Genomic DNA, 19,307 nt, shown 5'->3' with positions numbered 1-19,307 from the left:
TGGCGACTTTGTCTTCGCTTTCCCATTAAATTGAAATCTCTAAAGTTTAAGGAATGTGTACTCAGCTGGATTCAGGATCAGAACTCAAGCTCTGCAAATTCTCCCTCTACCCAATTTAATAACATCCTCATCCCTAAAGACCTGTTTCAAATGTTTCCCATTGGCCTCCCTGCTCTGCCAGAATCAACTTTTCCCTTCTTTGCAGTCTTTTAGTCTGTCCTTACTCATATCTATTGCCTGCTGTTTTTTCACACTGGGTGGTTTATGAATACCTTTTCTCTTCCTCCTTACCAAGCTGCAAACCCTTGGAGACAAACATCATTACACATTTTTGTATTCCTAATAAATTTAAGTTAGATCTTGATTAAGGATTTGAGGGAATCATGTTTGCAGTCATTATGGACATGATGAACACATTCTAGGTCTTCATAGGACTGAAGAGCTTTGTGGCGTGGGCCTGTATCTAAGCCTTGTAGGACTTAGGAGCCATCAAAATACAGCAGACCAATAACCCTTTTATAACTTCTTACTGAATCATAAGCAGGGAAATGCATTTGTCTACTTGATGAAGGTTCTCTTATCTAGTTGTGTGCATTTAAGAACCTCACCATTTGGTAGATTTTTGGAGACACTGATCTGCAGAATAGAGCTGGGCTATGACAGCTATTCAGTAATTTTCCACTGTGTTAACATTTAGAACTGTTTCCAGAGGAAGTAAACTAGTCATAAGAATTTGGAACTACTTAACAAGAAATACGATCATAACCCTAACTAAAAAACACAGAAAAGGCATACAAACGGCTGCTAAACATAAAAGTAATTTCATGCTAACATGAAAGTATTCCTCATAATAGAAATGCAAATTAAATACGATATAGCATGCCACTTTTTGAGATTTTTGAGTCTTATATGAGTGTGAGGGAAGAATATTTTCACACATTGTTGGTTAGTGGAAAATGGTGCAGTCTATGGAATAGCCCTGTTCGCCCATCTCTTTTGGTTTCCAATTTTGGTCACCCAAAATTAATCACAGTCTAAAAATATTAAATGGAATATTCCAGAAATGAACAACTTATCTAATGCCATCTCACTCTGTCCTATCCAGAGAATGAACCATCCCTGTCTAATGTATACACACTACATATACTCCCTGCCCATTTGTCACTGAGTAGCCCTCACCATTAAAGTGTATGTTCTAATAATACTATGATTAGTTATTATTAACTTCTTATTGTGCTTAATAAACTATCATAAGTATGTATATATAGGGAAAACTGTATATATAAGGTTCAGTACTATCATGGTTTGAGGTATCCACTGAAGGTTCTGGAATGTGTCTCTTGTGAATAAAGCAACTACTATATCAAATTTTTAAAGCACAATTTGATCTAGCTTTTCCCACTCTTAGATATCAACTCCATAGATATACTTGCACGTTATTAAACAAATAGTAATGTACTGTTGCTATTTTAAGCAAAGCATTAAAACAGCTGAAAAGTCTGTGAATTCAGGACTGATGAAATTCCAGAGAATTCTGTGTAGTTGTTAAAAGCTCAAGTATTTATTTTGCAGATATGAAATATCCAAAATATATTTTTATTTTAAAAAGAAAGATAAGAAATTAAGACATAGAATTGTATAGGAGGAAGGACATAGTTGAAACAATATGTATATATTTCAACGTGAAGAAACTAGAAGAAAATGGTTAATAATTGCCCTCAAACAGGGACTAAGAACAGTGACAGACATTTTTCATTGTATAGCATTTTGTACTGATTGATTTTTTATGTAGAGGTGATAACATTTTGCAAACATTATTTTAAAATATGCAGAAGACCAAAAACATTGTTTAAAAATTGCACCAAGAAAAATTGTCATATTTGACTTGGTACCAGTTTGTGTCATCATACCACAAATTTGGTAGTTTAGTGGTTAAACTAGGAAAATTTTAATTGCCAATTAAGTAGATCAGTAATACACACCCAGTAACTTAAGGATATTTGAATTAAACATATCAATCTGCATATTAATAGTAACATTTAGTTACTTCAAAACTCATTTTCTCCAAATGTATACTTTTGTGCAATACTAGGGTTTTTGTACCCAAATTTATAGTACCACCATTCTAAAAACTTAGCATTCTGATACACACCTTTGTCAAATTTAATAGCAAATGAAACATATACTTTATGAGCATGATGTGTTCTATGCTTTCATTTTCTTTTTTCAAGTTTAATACTTAATATGCTTAACTGCCAACCTATCGTAATACGTTTTGGTAACTTGCCATGAGTTCTCAAGAAGGTGTACTTCAAACGCTTTTGCTTAAAAAAAAAAAAAAAAAAATATGCAGACTAGCAATAGCCAGTGTAACTTTTTTCAAAAATCAACATTTCTGACATGAATGAATATAATGTATTTTAGATCTCTTAGATCATGTAACAATTTAAAATATGTTCCTATTCATATTAGTTTTAACTTTTGTTTTAAAACTTTTGCTATTTATTTTTATGAGGAATAAGCTAACTTATAGTCTGTCATTTTGCATAATATCTATTTAAACAAATTGACACTCTGTCATTCAGTGGAACTACTTGCCCAGGGAGATTCTAGTGAGGAGAGCAGCAATGTAAAGCCATGACAAACAGGTTTGGGTTACTGAATAGCAAAATTAGTCACATGAGATTGCAAGGAGGAATCAGAAAAATGTTACTGGAGTCTACCATTACCCAACTGTGTCAAAATGCTTACACATTAGCCACTTCAGTATCCTCCACTAATAGATTCATAGATGTACAGCTATAATTGAGAAAGCTTAAAAGAACCAGTCAAATGAGTTCTTTCCCTTGCAGCATGACTACTAGCTCTAATGGGGCTGATAAATCATCATAGAAAAAGTCTTGTTTTGACGATAAGAGTATAAAGTTGTCAAGTCTGTCGGGTGACCAACGAGTCTACAGTATGCTGCAGAATAGTTTATAAGCCTATATTTAAGATTGGGGATCACATGAGCATTATGCAGAGCCGACGAGGCACCCTTTGGACTTGCAAGGTTCTGTAAGAGTAGTACTGTTCAGACATTTCATTATGATTTCTGTGTTAAATATTGATTTGGGTTGTTATGGAGCAACTACTGTGAATTCAGCAATGTGTTTATTTCCAGAGATAAAAATGTTATCCTCCTTTCCTTCAGATGTGTAAGGGCTATTCAGATACAAAGATAGTGGAGAACCTAGAAGAGTTCACAATAAAGTGCAGTATTACTGATGATTAAATTCAGAGATGACATGAGATTTTGGTCAGGTGTAAAAGCAAGGGTAAGTTTTGGTTAAAAAGAGTGGAGGGCAAGGCTTCTGAGGAGGGAACAACACTCAAAAACAGGTGGGAATGTGCCCATGACCTTGTGGAATAAGGGAATAATGAAGAGATGACCAACCTAACATCCAAATAAGCCAGTTTCTCCATCAACATAAAAGCTCTTTGAAAGAGGTGACCAGAGTATCGTGACATGCACTGGTCACCAGATAGGCTTGACAACTTTACACTCTTCTATCATCAAAAAAAAGGACTATTTTTCTACTGATGGTTTATCAGCCTTATTAGAGCTATAATCAAGCTGCAAGAGAAAGAACAAGATTGGTATTTCCCGTTCCAGGCTGGTGACAGTATGTCCTCAGGCATGTTTGTGCTTAATTTTTGAAGACTTTCATGGTTTAAGTATACACACCTTACTTGTTAAAATTCAAATGAAATAATCCATGTGAATGTGCTTAGAGAACACAGTAGGCATTCAACAAATATTAATTCCTTTTTTCAAAATGGCTGTGATCCTGATTAAAATTAAAGGACTGAATCTTGCCAGGTTAAATAATGTCTTTTCTGATATATACTGATATAATCCATATATGCAGTGGCTGTTTTTGACCAGTGTTATCTGAGTGAACTCATTACTCAATTCGTACAAGCACAGTTCATTGTATTCAGTTAAGAAGGAAGTAAAACTTATATATACTTCTGGAATAATAAATGCTTTACCTACTCTTTTAGAGACCTTAACAATAATACTATTGAACTTTCTTTTACAAGGTTGATAGTGTGGAATTAAAGAAAAAACTAAAATGCCTTACACTTTTTTTTTCCAGCATGCTACAAATGAAAACTGATGAGAAACTGAATTTATCTGATGGGAATACAGCAAGTTGCCCTTTGAGCCCCGTTAAGATGTGCCTTAATCGTCCCATTGAGTGGAACCTGAATTTGACAGCAGCATCTCTAGCAAGCTGTACAGTTCATAACCAAAATCCCAAAAGTGAAGAAAAATAGATTGTAGTTCTCATTTTGTACATCATTATTATTTCTGCTAAATAATTAGCAGTTATCAATTGATCTTGAAATATTTCCAGTCCTGTGATTTGTCTTTATATTGTCATTAGCATTAATCATTTTTATTATATTCTTTGTATGATGTTTTTTTACATGTTTTACACCTGACCATTGTGGAATTTTGCAGTACAAACAATTTTGATGTTTCTCTTTTTAATGGTATTTTGTGAATTTTTTATGCCCTAAGTTTAAATACATAATTGTCCCCAATTTCTGTGCACAGTTTTAATATATAATACTTCATGTAATTTAGAAAACTAGTATTGTAAAGATTTGTGATGCTGACCTGGCCCATGGAAGTTGTATAATAGGTGGATACCAACTACCTCGAAGCAAACTGGCAAAAGAAAAGGCAAAGGTATCTTTTGGAAGTAAATCTCTCAAAGTTATATATGTACAGAAAAAATGATTGATCCCTAGTTTATCATCAGATAGCATGTTTCCATTCCAGTTTTCATTCTCTATTAACAGTAGCCTGTGGGCTGTGAGAGAAATGGCACAATTGCATGTTAACCTTCAGCAAATCTGTGCCTTTGGGTAGACAAAAATACTATTTGGTCTGAGTTACCAATTTTGAATGAAAAATGGTAAGTTTATTTATACCTGTTGGTTTTATTTTATTCATTAATTTTAAAGTTTAAAGGGATATCATTTAATAATGGACCGTGTTAATTATACTAGTATAAATATACTGTTAGCAATGGCTAAGTCATTTTGTCTAAAAATTGAATAGTAAGAACACTAAAGGTTTGGTGCTTAAATTTATTTTTCCCATGCCAGAGAATGCAAGCTGTGGTATAGTCTGTATCCAAACATGGCTCCTTTCCTTTTGGATAGCCTAACCATGTGTAAATGGGATTTGAGTTTATCGTGTCTAAAAGACTTCCTTATAATTTATGTACCATTATCAGTCCTCCTTCCTTTCTACCAAAAAAGTTACTTTCTAAGTGACAGGGATTTAACTAAAGACATAACTCAAAAAGAATCTGAAGCACAGGAAAAGACACAGAGCCAACAAAATGAATAACTAACATGTTTTTTATTGATTTGCATCGTCACATCTCCTTTTCCTTTTGTTTAATAAGCATTCTTGCTTTCTGAGTTCTATAAAGCACATGTTTATATAGAATATAGCAACCTGGTTCTAAAACCCAGCAATATTACTTCACCTCCATCATAAAACATCACCTTTTAATAACCTCTGACAAAATTAAAGAAGCACAATTACTAAAACAGATCCATGTTAGAACATTTCTGTTCTAAGTAACATAATTATCAGAGAGTGAGAAAAGGTGTTGGGTGTTGCAGAAGGAGGACTAATTTCATATGGTGCAAGTTTCATACATCGGGCAAATGTCAGTTTCAAAAGATGATAAATGAAATTGACAGGGAAGAAAGCTCATGAATTAGTAATCAAAGAGGACTTCCTGTCAATGCTTCTCTCAGTAGTGGTAGTGGTGGTGGTGGTAGTAGTAGTAGTAGTAATAGTAGTAGTAGTAACAGTATTAAAAAATTTTTTGCCAAAAAGCAGCTGCAAAATTTCTATGTAGGCATCTCTCTAACCCAGAAACACAACTGGGCTCCCACATGCAAATACTTTAGGAGGGGAGATTACCCTGCAGGTAGCATAAGAAAATGTTCTTAGTGAAGGAGTCACAACATAAGATTGTCAAATAAGTGTTTAACTTGGAAGACGAGCACTTTGATTCATTACACTGGTCCTCCTTAGAAGCTCCTTTCTGGCTAGTTTGTGGTAATTCATTTGTCCTTGAAATGCAGCCTGTTAAGTGTGTGCTGAAGCATTCTCACCAAGTGTTGTTGGACCTGCTCTCTAATCTTCTCAAGTGCAAGCTCCTGCTCAGCTATACTTAGAAGTTTTCTATAGTTCTATAATGCCATAATAGCACAAGAATTGCCTGGGGAGCCTATTTAAAAAGCAGATTCCTAGGCCCACCTCAGATTCTGATAAAACCAATCTATTTGGCTAATGCCAGCAATCTTTGTATCCCATCAAAGGTACAGGCCAAAGCACAACAAAAGTTTTCAGAAAGACATCCGGCTTTTTCTGATTTTGATACAAGGACAACTTTATTAAAGCAAAAATGAACATAACTTTAAAAGGAGTCCACCTCCATCATCTCTCCTAACTTACATCTTTATTGAGAAATGGTGCAAGGTTTAGTTTACTTTTTTCCAGGGCTGCTGTTTTGGCTCGTCTTGGTAATCTCATCCTCATTTCTGATTCTGGTTCTGGAATTTCATGATCACTAAACAGAGGTTGAAAATATACCAATTTAGATATAAGCTTTAAAACCAATTTATTTATAAATAAAACATTTTTGTTTCTGACATTATATCAGTGTGTATTTGATAGCCTGATTCCATTAACTAAGTTTAAAACTAAAATCTCAAAATACCAGCCAAAAACACTAGCTATTCAGCTAAGTGGACTGTGGAAAACCTAGCCAATTTTTTATATATTACTGAAACCCAGTGTTATAACAGGAAAACAAAACACCAAACTTTTGTAACAAAGTTTATAATTAAACAGGGACCATAATAAACCATCCAAAAGAGGGTTTTTTAGAACTAAAGAAGTGGAAAAAGAACTAAGTTCTTTTGATTATGTAAATTACACTAAGGCAACCCCACACACACACACAAGTATAACCAAGATTTAATCTGCATGTAGTGAAAATACAATTTTACAATGAATAAATAGATGAATGCAAGACAGCTACAAACTTTCAGCTCCAACAAGGGCTTAACTGACAAGACTCCAAAACCAAATACTATCACACAAACCATTAATATATTCAATTATAGGCAGAATTATTCTATCACTATAAATGTAAAGAACCCAAATGTTATCTAAATGAAGAGTTTTCATGATCAAAAAGGAGTCATGGGTCATGCAATTACAAAGATATGTGGAAATATAAATTGAGAGAACACATTAAAGATGACTACCTAATAACTGTACAGGCTATGCCAACTAATAGGCAAAAGCACACAAGCCATAGTCAAATGCTCTTGATAATGGAATTTTAGACTATGTATCAAAGTCATAGCTATTTATAGTTTTTACTACATTGTTATATATACTGAGTCTCTCACAGAATTTTTTTCTACTTCTAGACAAAAAAATTTAAAAATAACAAGAAACATAGGCCTCTTCACATATTCCAGACATACATGACATACCTTTCAGAGTCAGTCTCAGTAATCTGACGTCTCCTGTTGGTCCTAGTTGAATCTGACACTTTCCTCCGTCCTTAAAGATAGTATAATTATCAAAATTTATTATCAATTGTTTAATGTTTTAAAAATGTTGTTTCTGGGCTATCTGAATCCTTTATTTTTGGCATACAATCTTCTAACATATTTCTTTCTTATTCCCAGCCACTTTGATGTCAGTTATCAATATATCATGGAGAAAGAACCCAACCCGTGAACCCAAGCAAGATTAAATTTATATTAATTTCTTTTGTTAAGTACTGATAAAGAACAATGGGAATTAATACAAGTTAAAAAAGAGACAATTTTATTTGGGGAGAAGCAGGTGAAAACAATCTTAAATTTTAAAAATAACTATTATAGCTGTAACACAATCCATATGGGTAGATTAATGAAAATTAAGGTTAGAAAGACAGGTGATGTCTATGAACAGACCCTAAAAAGAGAGAAATGTCATTTCATTTCAGAGATGGGGTCTCACAATGTTGCCCAGGCTGGTCTCGAACTCTGGACTCAAGTGGTCATCCTACCTTCACCTCCTGTGTAGCTTGCTACTACAGGCATATGCCACTATACCCATATACCCAGCTTGAAATAGAACTTTAATGGCTCCTTACAAAATATTTAAATATATACATGAACAATTCAAATATGTTTTCTAAAATATATTTCCATGTAAAAACAAAAACCTTTATCTACTAAGGGTTCTAAAAATTCTACTTGCTAGAAATTTACAAGGTTACAAAGACAGAATTTGCCTTATAATGTTCCTCAATTATAATAAAATATCATGTATACATGAAGTTTGGGCTATTAAAAAAAGATGAAATTCTCATATTTCAAGTGACTAAAAGTAATCTAATCAAAACCAAATTGTGAAGTTGATCATTTATTTGAACATCACATTCCTTATATAAGTTAGATTCCCTCTCATGCCTCACTTGCTTCTACAATACATTTATCCCCAAGACAGCCAATATTGTGGGACAAATCTGGAACAAGAGCCAATAATTGGTGTTGAAATAACTGATAGGTTGTGAAACACTATTATGGCCAGATTCCATTTTAAGAAAAAAAATCTGTTTAGAAAAGGGCCTTAAAAATATTTTTCAAAGATTAAAATCATGGTTGGCTCATGGGTGGGATTATTAGTATTCTTTCCAGTAGTCTGCTTGAATGTACTGATTCTTCTGTAATAAGCATGCACTGCTTTTGTAATAAGGAAATAATAAAACAATAAAAAAATCTTGAATTTCATATTTTCTTCAAAGTGATCCCCTAGTAAGTAGTAAACATTTACTTTATTCCAACAAATCCTCTTGTTAGATTATCCTTGGGAAACAAATTAAGTTGGGAAAATATCAGATGGGATGTAAAGAAAACAGAAAAATAGAAGAAATCAATGCTCAGTCATAGAACACAAATAACTTATAAGCTAACACACTTAACCAAATCTTAAACTTTAACCCAAATAGTAATTTACAATATGGTCTATTGTATCATGTTTCTTTCAATCCAAAGCACCTGAACCAATTTTAGATTCTTTAGACATAAGGATAAGGATATCTAAGACATTTAAAAATCATTATCCCTAAGGAAACAAAGACAAAGAAACTATCAAAGTATTTTTCACTAGAAGAGAAAATTGAAACAATTTTATTATAGGAACTAGTCAATCCAAATGCTACCTCTATTAGACTTTTGTTGAGTGGATTTTGATGCCTGGGTTGCTTTAACATTCCTGAGAGGAGTCATATATACTTCTTTATTCTTTTCTATTAAAGGAAATAATAAAACAGTGTAAATAAAAGATAGTCTCATGAAATATTTCAAATTGTCTTTTCATCTTTCATAAACAGAAATGGCAAACAGTTCTATTAGAAACTCCTGAAAGGTTATCATAAATTACTATTCAAAAAAAAAAAATGTGAGTACTACAAATCAGAACTCCTATATAGTCAGAAATATACACAATAAAATGTGTATACACACATCAATAATACACTTTCCTGAGGAGGTTAATTAGATTTTCATTCATATCTGACATTAGAAGAGAAAAAAAAATCACAATAAAAATTTTTAAAAAATTTTATCAATATTCAGGCATATCGTTACCATCATCATCTTGAAAAAGATCTGTAGTCATGTTGGCATCCTGTGCTGCTATGGCTTGCTCACCAAGTTCTTTATTTCCTTTTTCTAAATGAATCTTGATTTTTTCCAAAGCTTTCAGACATGTCCTATCTTTTACTTGCTATCCAAAAACAAAACAACAAAAAAAATTAAACATGACATTTTCTAATCTTTAAAAAAAAAGTTATAAACCAATATCAACATTCTAAAAATTGTGAAACTTATGAAGGGAATATTTACACAAAATGAACAAATTTACAGTATGCTAACATGTTCAATTTAATACATCCATATAAATTCCACTCCAATAAATATAAACACAGCTAATTAAAAGTAAGTGTGCTGGGTACGGGTGGCACATGCCTGTAATCCAAGCAACTCAAGAGGCTAAGGCAAAAGTATCACAAGTTCAAGGCCAGCCTCAGCAATTTAGCAAGACCCTCAAAAACTTAGTGAGACCATGTCTCAAGATTAAAAATAAAAAAGGGCTGGGGATATAACCCAGAGCTGAAGCACCCTGGGTTCAACCCTCAATACAAAAGAGAAAAAAAAAGTAATTAGAAATTATTTTACCTCTAGAATCTCATTCAACAGAATCAGAAGATCTTTTGCAATGTTGCTACTGAGCTCTAAAGAACTCAAAGCTTTTGTATAGACCCGAGTTTCTGGTGAGCATGGATTTGTTAAGATTTCATTGCAAATTTTTACAGCCAAATTGTCATGTACCGTTAAGGCCTAGAAAAATTAAAGAGAAAAATCTTTGTAAATAAAAAGTGAATAATATAGTTCTTGTCTCATCTAACAAACATTTCCAACTAGTTACCTTGCCATAATCCCAAATGCAAAATATCTGAAACCAAATTTAACATTTCCCTCACCTCAAAATAAATTCCCCCACTGAATTCTTGTGGCAGATGCTGTGGCCCAGGTCTACCTTCTTTAGGACTAATGCATCTGCCAGTTTTGAAGGCTAAACTTCCCAGCTGCAGAACTGATCCCAGGCCTTACAGGAAGTCACAACTCTTTCCTCTAAGGGCCAGTACAGGTACAATGATCTAGATTTTGCCAATTCTAAACAACTCAAAGGAATATCCCAGTCTGAAACTCTCTCTGGGATCAGCTGAGCTTCTAACTTGCATGGCAGTTCAGCTTGGCTCTATGCCACAGCCTACTCTCCCAAGATGTTCAGTCTCCCAAGATGTTCCTGATGACAGTATCCCCCCCCAAACTAAGTCAGACAGTGCCTGTGAAGTCTCATACCAAGGATCTTAAGAGTGTCCCTGAATTCCTTCATTTCCCTTGCATATTAAGCTCTTTCCTTCAAGCTGTTGTATCCATAGCTTTTTTATTATTGTTTTTACTATATCACTATTATTTCTTCTTTGTAGTACTACTTTATACTGTTCCTTATTCTGCAAATCTTTATCTTCTAATCATATAGATAATATAGTTCTTGTCACATATAATATAGTTCTTGTCACATCTAACAAACATTTCCTTTTATAAATATTCTCTTTTTTCTCACCACTTCACCTCATATAACTATCAGTGACCACTTAATTAATCTTCCTAATAAGCAAATTTATCCTACTTACACTTTCATCATAAGCTCTATATTGCAAATAAGGCCAACTCCAAATTTCCTACACTGTCCTTTAAAGCATGATTTGAAAAACCACCTATATCTATTACCTCTACCAATACAACCTTCCTCTCTATCAAAACCACTCCTCAACTTCCATCTAGGTTTAAGATGAATTTTACTCAATGGATTTTGAAACTATTACTGCTATTCTCATCATTCCTATCACATGAGTGTTGCCTTTCTGTAAAGTTTTTAAGTGTTTGGTAGCCATATCACTGACCACTACCATATTTTGCATAATATCTTTTGTAATCTTATTTTTCTTAATAGCATATAATATTGTGACTTGGACAGCATGAAGTCACTAAATATCAAATAAATATAAAAAGAGAAGAGCAATACTTTAAACTTTAAGACATCTGAAATTATTTAATAACACATTAAATTCCAAAACTGGTAGTAAGGCTGACCAAATGTTATTGCCCTTTTTTGTATCAACAGCATTTACAGGTGAGTCAACATTTTAAAATCAAATGAGACCTAGATAACATAGGTTATTACTTCAGAGTGATTCAGTCAATGATGGAGGGGATGGTGGTAGAGAGGGGATAAATTTTTGGTAACTTCTAAGTAGCAAAAATGTTTGCATCAACTATGTCTATTTTCATGTGACTTCCCCAAGTTTCCAAAAAGATCTTTCCTTCATATTTGTGCTACGCACCACCATACAGAAGTTGAGATAAAAATTCACCTCCTCACTATTTCGACAAGCTAATATTTTTCACCCACCTGATAATCTTGGGAATCCTTGGCCTGAGGATTTAATCCACTTGGTCTTGTCAGGTCTACAAGCAACTCTGCAACATTTGTGATATCCACTTCAGCTAAAGGAGATGATGCAGGGGCATTGGCCAGTGTTTGAAGAGTTGGAAGAAAGGCTTCTTCAAAGCATTCTTGATTTGTCCTATTAAAAAGACAATTTGAAAGTATGCTTGCATTATTTGAAAGAAAATCATAATTCTAAATAATTATATATAAAATTCATTCCATCAAGATGAAGCACATTTTCATCTAGAAGAGATGAAATTTAGACAGATAAGTAAATTCTTCTCATTTCATCATATATCCACCAAAGGAAGAAAAAATATCTTAACATAATGACGTTACAGATATAATCAGTCAGGGGCAGGGGGAGTGATGAAGTTGGCTTAAGTCAGATTCTGATTTATCAACAGAACTCAATACCTGCTTGCATAAGCGAATATGGGGAAGAAAACGCCCAGGCAATGTCGAAGTCGAACATCATCTTCTGTCACAGGATTGTACCACAACAAAATGAGACGAGAAAGAATCCTGCTGCTAACCAAAAGCCCAGAGAACATCAGCTTGGCTAGTCCTTCTGCAGCTCCTGTCCTGAGTTCAGACACCTAATAAAGATGAGATTCATCAGAAAAATTTGTTCCTTTTAAGGTTCTCAACATAGCTGCCCAACAATATTTTTAAGTGAACTATTAAAAAAATCACTCATGTTATAAATCTGTTAAAGACACATGAAAAGGTATTCTTTCTTCACAGCTAGAGTAATGATTTTAGTCAAATCTAAATGATTTTAGACAAATCAATCCAGCCTTAAAAACTTCAAAAGAACCAAAAGTTCTTTTATAAATGTTGTGGGAGGGCAAAATTATATATATTTAAATGCTTAGTATTTCTAAGGAAACACTCAGCAATATTCCCTGTCATCAGAGGAAGTGATTATAAAAGAAAGCTCTAGAAGTGCGAGTAGAAATGTATCTGAACAGGGTTGAAATGTGAACAGAAGGTATACACATGAAAAAAAGCACTCCTAGAAAGTGCAAAAAACCTAGGGAAGCTAAAGGAAAAGAGGATGCAGGGTGTTCAGAGAGAGGTACTGGTACAGTGGTGGTTAAGAATACCGGCAACAGAGACTGAGTTTGGTTCAAGCGCTGACACATCCTAGCTGTGTGGTCCTGGGCTTCACTTCTCTGCCTCGTGTTTTTCATATACAAAAAGGGTAAGATAGGAATTATCACATAAGAGTTACAAAGGTGAAGAAAAGTACGTGTGCCATGTATACAGTAATCCTCGGTAGTCAGATTATACAGACCTTGAAAATTAGGTAAAGAAATTTAAGCATAATGAGGCATGATATGGAACCAATGAAATTTTTCAAAAGATGGGGAAACAAGATTTACTGAGATTTCAGTAAAATCACTTGGCAGGTTAAAATACAGAAATGAAAAAAAGTCTAATTTAGGGAGATAGAAGTAAAGAGTATAATGAGCAAACAGAAGAGCCAGTTCAAAACTATTATCCAAACTCAAAATTATAAGATAACAGAAGTTAAGAACAACAGTCAATGATAAGGTGTTGAAATGTGTCTTCCTCACTACCACATTCGGGGCTAAGTATTATCTGATTTTTTTCTTGTGATTTCTTCTTTGATCCATTTCTAGAAACATACAAATCCCCAAAAATGACTCAAGAGGAAACAGACAATCTAAACAGATGTAAAACAAGTAAACATACTAAATAAATAATCAAAACTCTCCCAAAAAGCATAGTCCTGGACCAGTCCTCACTAATAAATTCTGCCAAACTTGCAAAAAATTAACAACAACTCTCAAACTTTCCAATAAAATAAGAGAGAATTCCTAACTCAGTTTATCAGGTCAGTTTTCCCTGACACCAAAGCCAAAGATACCACAAGAAAACTATAGACCCAATATCACTTATAAATATAGATGCAAAAATCTTCAAACAAAATATTAGCAAACCAAATCAAATTACACACTGAAAGGATTATATAACTTGTGCAAGTGGAGTTTATCCCAGGAACACAACAGTCATTCAACATAAGAAAACCAAGCAACATAATGTACTACTTTGAAAAACAAACCCCACATGATCACTCAACTGATGCAGAAAAATCATTGGACAAAATCCACACCCTTACATTAAAAAATAAAATAAAATAAAAAACAGAGGTGGTAATTATAGATAGGAACTACCTCAAAATGATAAAGGATATATATATATAAAAAACCTACAATAACCCATTCAGTGGTTAAGATTGAAAAATTTTCCCCCAAAATCAGACAAGACTGTGTGCTCTTAACACTTAACGACTGCTATTGTAGAAGTTCTATCCAGAAAAATCAAACAAGAAAAGGAAGACATCTAAATTGGAATACTATGTATTTTCACAAATAAGACGGTACTACATAAAGAAACTTCAAACACACACACACACACACACACACACACACACACACAGAGCCCACTAGAGCTAATAAATGAATTCAACAAAGCTCCAGGGTAAAAATAAAATTAACAGAAACAAAAGTTCCAGTTTAGTTTAGTTTGTATCCACCAACAATGAACAATTCCAAAAAAAAAAGAAAAAAATTTCATGAAAAGAATAAAATACCTAGGAATAAAAGATCTGTTATGCTAAACACAAAACATTGCCAAAAGAAATTAAAAACAGCCTAAACAAATGAAAAAACATCTTTAATTTAATGTTAAGAAGTATTATCAAGAAAGTGAAAAAACAACTGTATATGCAAATTATGTATCTAATAAGGATATACTTACTCAAGCAATATAAATAACTCCATAACTCAATTTAAAAATGGGCAAAAGACTTAACAGACATTTCTGCAGATAAGATATACAAATGGCCACACAGATGAAAAGATACTCAACATTATTAATCATTAGGGAATGGAAATCATGTCGCATATACTAGGATGGCTACAATAAAATAAGTGTTGAAAAGGTTGTGGAGAAATTGGAATTCTTGTACACTGAAGTCAGGAACATAAAATGTTTCAGATGATATAGGAAACAATTTGGCAAATCCTCAAAAAGGTAAACAAAGAAATACCATATGACCCAGAAATCTATTCTTGGTATATACTCCAAAGAACTAAAAACAGGCACTCAAATACATATATGTGCACATTCATAGTAGTACAATCACAGTAACCAAAAGGTAGTAATAGCCCAAATGTGTTTCAATAGTTGAATGAAAAAATAAACTGTATACACATTCAATGGAATACCATTCAGCTACAGAAAGGAAAGTGGTATTGCTACAAGCTACAATGTGAATGAACCTCAAAAACATTATGCTAAATGAAGCCAAACAGAAAAAGGGTCACATATTATATGATTCAATTTATATGAAATACCCAGAATAGTAAAACTCAAAGAGTGCAGACTGGTAGTTGTCAGGGACTGGAAAGCAGGGCAATAAGGGACAACTGTTTTCTAGATACAGTTCCTTTTGAGATGATGAAAATGTTTTAAAAATTAGATACAGATAATAGCTGCACTAGACTATGAAAGTACTAATTGTCAATTAATTGTTCACTTTAAAATTATTAGTTTTATTACATCAATTTAACCACAATGAAATGAAACTATACACAGTCAATATAAACATTTTTAAACAAGCTAAATGTTTTTATATGCTATAAAAATATAGGTCAGAGTACGTAAAGAGGGCTGGGGCTGTAGCTCGGTGGTAGAGCGCTTACCTAGCATGTGTGAGGCCCTGAGTTCTATTCTTAGCACCACATAAAACTAAAATAAATAGAATAAAGGTATTGTGAAAAAATTCTTAAAAAGAAAAAAAATCTGATCCCATAGCCTTTATTATACCTCCTACCAACTCAAATATAAAAGCATTCTAAACAATTTCTTAAAACTTAAGTCTTTAAATCTTAAGTCTTTAAATCTTAAATCTTTAAAGCTTAAGTCTTTAAATCACAAACCATCTTTTATGAAACAAAAAATATTAATTACTGCCTTTAAGAGTCATTTCTTTATACTGCAATCCTATGCTACCCAATTTAATAGTGAGAAATTATGATAAAAGTGAAATCTGAGATTTAATTAAGATGTCAAAAAAGCAAATTAAAAAATTTTGTCCAAGTTTAAACTTTAGTTCTAAAAACATAAAGAACATAAACAAATTAGATGCTGCAAACGACACTTCATAACCACAAGATTGGAACTATTTCTTACCTCACTATCTAAGAAATCAGAAAGGAGTCTCAAAACATTTTTAGCTGTAGCAGTCTCCTCAACTTCTGTTGATTCTTGTTCATCATCACAGTTTATGTCTGCATCTTCACATTGAAGGGTGTTGACTTTTTTGGTTTTAAATGGTTCAATCCCAAATGTCAACAGCTGGTCAAAGATTGCCTTTAAAGCACTGATTTTAATTGTGACATCATCAATTTGCAAAACCTAAAGTGAGACATCCCCCACCAAAAGGCATTCAGTATAATGATTTATTTACCCTTAGTAAAATGATTACACAAACTTTTACTCAAATTTCAATGACTGTCAGATGTAGAGAAAACAACACTTTTCAGAAGTATAATTTAAATTCAATTTAAAATATAAACTTCAATTTTAAAAATGCATTTATTTGTACCTTAATAATTGAAATTATATTCCTTAAGAAAAATTTAATCTGGCTAGGGATTAAGCTCAGTGGTAGAGCACTTGCCTAGCTTGTGTGAGGCCCTGGGTTTGATCCCCAGAACCGCAACAAAAGAAAAAACGAAAGAACTAAATCTTTGCGGTATTTAAAAAAAAAAAAAAAAAAAAAAAATCCTGAGTTAGAGGCTGGCTGAATGTATTATTTGTCACTTTCATTATAAAAAGAACAATAATGTCAACTATGGTTTTATCATTTTTTTTAAGATACAGAAAAACTGTTTAAATCAAAATTGTTGATTTAGTTCATCCATCAAGAGAAAAACACTAGATTCTAAACAATTAAAAGCATGTTAGTTTTCAACTGGACTCTTGTATAAAAGAAGGTAAGCCATAAAAATCAGCAGTTTGTCTTGAGTTACAAAAATATAAACCAAATTTCAAAGCCATGAAAAAACAGAACTCATTGTTTCTATTATGAAAGATTAACTATATTCTATGTGATTACATTTTGATTAAAAAAAACAGAACGCAATCAATGTTTCTGTTATGAAAGATTAACTATATTCTGTGATGACATTTTGATTAATGAAAAAATAACTGGTATATAATTTGGCCTTTAAAATAAATTTAAATACACCTATGATCATCAAGTTGGTCAAACTAATAAAAATCAGGAAAAACGGCTTAAAATTTCAAAATTTGGAAGGAACCAGCATACTTTCTGAGGGCCATACCTATAAATCTATTAAATCTAAATGTTGATAAATAATATACTAAAATGAGTGCTCTCTATAAATCCCAAACATGCTCCTATCTCAGCAGCAACTTGGTTTCCCTCCCTCTTAAAGATGACACTTATAGACGAGGTGTAGTGGTAAACTCTTATAATGCCAATAGTTCAGTAAGCTGAAGCAGAAAGATTCCAAATTCAAAGCCAGCCCCAGCAACTTAGCAGACCCTGTCTCAAATTTTTTTAAAAAAGGGCTGGGGATGTGGCTCAATGGTTAAAAGTATCCCTGAGTTCAATCCCCAATACTAAAAAAAAAGATGTACCTTACTGGGCACCAATAGCCCAGTTGGATTCTTACTTAAGATTTTAAAATGCAATAATTTCTCTCTTCTGCCCCTCTAACAAGGGCTCATATATTTCTTACATCAAATTTATTACTAAAACTTAACAAGAAGGATTGATCTCTTATCCCCAAAAAAGAGCTATTTTTCTCTAATATCTTTCAATGATAACCTTGAAAATACACTTATAAAGACAACTGAATCTATTTTGTGGTTAATATTTTTGATATTAGCCCCCAGAATATACAAAATATTTTTTAAAAATTATAAAGATTTTTTCTGCAATTGAATCTGATATCATTCACAGATATTTTTAATTTTAAAAAAATCTGACAAAATTAATAGCTAGATCCTAATGGAAATTTACAGATATAAGTTGTTTAAACAAAGAGTATACTTTCATTCTTGAAGACTATAATTCCATGATAAGCTTGTTACTTTTTTATTTGAAAATCTATCAAAATTATGAAATTGTCTTGATAAACATCTTTCACATCAACTTGATTTTGACAATTCCTAATAACTACAAAAAATTAAATAGGAAAAACAATATCAAAACTCCTAGAGGTTTCCTTGTCCTGTAGAGAAGGAGTTTGTACTGATTAACTCAAGAATACTCCTGGGATATCTTTGGGATTAAATTCATATTACATTTCTTCTGTCTGAAATGTCCAAGGCATTTATTATTGATGTTATACCACTAAAAAGAAAAGGATTACAATTCCATATTTCAGTTTAAAGGTCAAGTGAATTTAAATATCATCTGAAAGCAATTTAAAGATATTTTCTTTGCTTTAGCACTAGAAAGTTTATATAAATGTCTGCCTCTAATCTCTTCTATCAGTTCCAACTTGACTAGAAGAAATTATAATTTTTAAGCATCATTCATAATAGCATAAAGGCCATCTTAATAAATGCTTTACCTCATTTTTTTGAGAACTATTTAGTAAGCCAGACATAAACGAACACTTCCCTATCAGATGTTCTAATAAGATTCTTTCTTCCACTTAAAAAAAAAAAAGAGTAATGACCAACAATTACTCTAACATTTCAAGGCCCATCTTCTAGAATCCCAGGAAATGGAAGTAGAAAATTTCCTGTTCTAATTATGGTCTACCCTGCATCTCATACAAGATCCTGAATCCATCAGTTCAACAAACTAAATAAAAGAAAAAAAAAATTGTACAGACTTTTTTTGTCATTATTCCCTGAAAAAATACAGTATTAAAATATTTAAATAGCATTTACATTGTGTTAGTTATTTATAAGTAATCTAGGGATGATTTAAAGCACACAGGAAGAAGTGCTTGTTATATGCAAATATTTCAGTATTATATTAGGAACTTGAGAATCTGCATATTTGGATATTCACAATGGTCCCGGAACCAATCCTTCATGGATACCAAGGGATGAGAATATT

The 19,307-nt window shown here is 32.6% G+C and overlaps 2 protein-coding genes across 11 annotated transcripts in view; one reads left to right on the top strand and one right to left on the bottom strand.

Annotated features, from left to right (window-relative positions):
* The window catches only part of Lcorl (ligand dependent nuclear receptor corepressor like), a 153,110-nt gene extending 144,233 nt beyond the window's left edge, over window positions 1–8,877 (top strand). For 6 of the 9 annotated variants that reach the window (XM_021722063.3, XM_078021118.1, XM_040292600.2 and 3 more), the window contains one exon: window positions 4,143–4,309. In XM_021722063.3, the coding sequence (XP_021577738.1) occupies window positions 4,143–4,156 (14 nt within the window). In that variant the 3' untranslated portion in view covers window positions 4,157–4,309. Of the gene's footprint in view, window positions 1–4,142 lie in introns of all 9 variants that reach the window. The other 3 variants (XM_078021122.1, XM_005318937.5, XR_013425716.1) reach the window with 2 other exon arrangements.
* The window catches only part of Ncapg (non-SMC condensin I complex subunit G), a 36,924-nt gene continuing 24,069 nt past the window's right edge, over window positions 6,453–19,307 (bottom strand). Inside the window, exons 14-21 of one of the 2 annotated variants that reach the window (XM_005318938.4) lie at window positions 16,394–16,618; window positions 12,584–12,765; window positions 12,128–12,302; window positions 10,327–10,488; window positions 9,736–9,874; window positions 9,309–9,395; window positions 7,588–7,657; window positions 6,453–6,650 (exon numbers count right to left, since the gene is read on the bottom strand). In XM_005318938.4, the coding sequence (XP_005318995.2) occupies window positions 6,527–6,650; window positions 7,588–7,657; window positions 9,309–9,395; window positions 9,736–9,874; window positions 10,327–10,488; window positions 12,128–12,302; window positions 12,584–12,765; window positions 16,394–16,618 (1,164 nt within the window). In that variant the 3' untranslated portion in view covers window positions 6,453–6,526. The remainder of the gene's footprint in view (window positions 6,651–7,587; window positions 7,658–9,308; window positions 9,396–9,735; window positions 9,875–10,326; window positions 10,489–12,127; window positions 12,303–12,583; window positions 12,766–16,393; window positions 16,619–19,307) is intronic. The other variant, XM_040292603.2, reaches the window with a different exon arrangement.

This window comes from Ictidomys tridecemlineatus, chromosome 9 (assembly GCF_052094955.1).
Source record: "Ictidomys tridecemlineatus isolate mIctTri1 chromosome 9, mIctTri1.hap1, whole genome shotgun sequence".
Classification (NCBI taxonomy): domain Eukaryota; kingdom Metazoa; phylum Chordata; class Mammalia; order Rodentia; family Sciuridae; genus Ictidomys; species Ictidomys tridecemlineatus.
The sequence above is the reverse complement of the archived record's forward strand: the minus strand, read 5'-3'. Positions and strand labels throughout refer to the sequence as shown.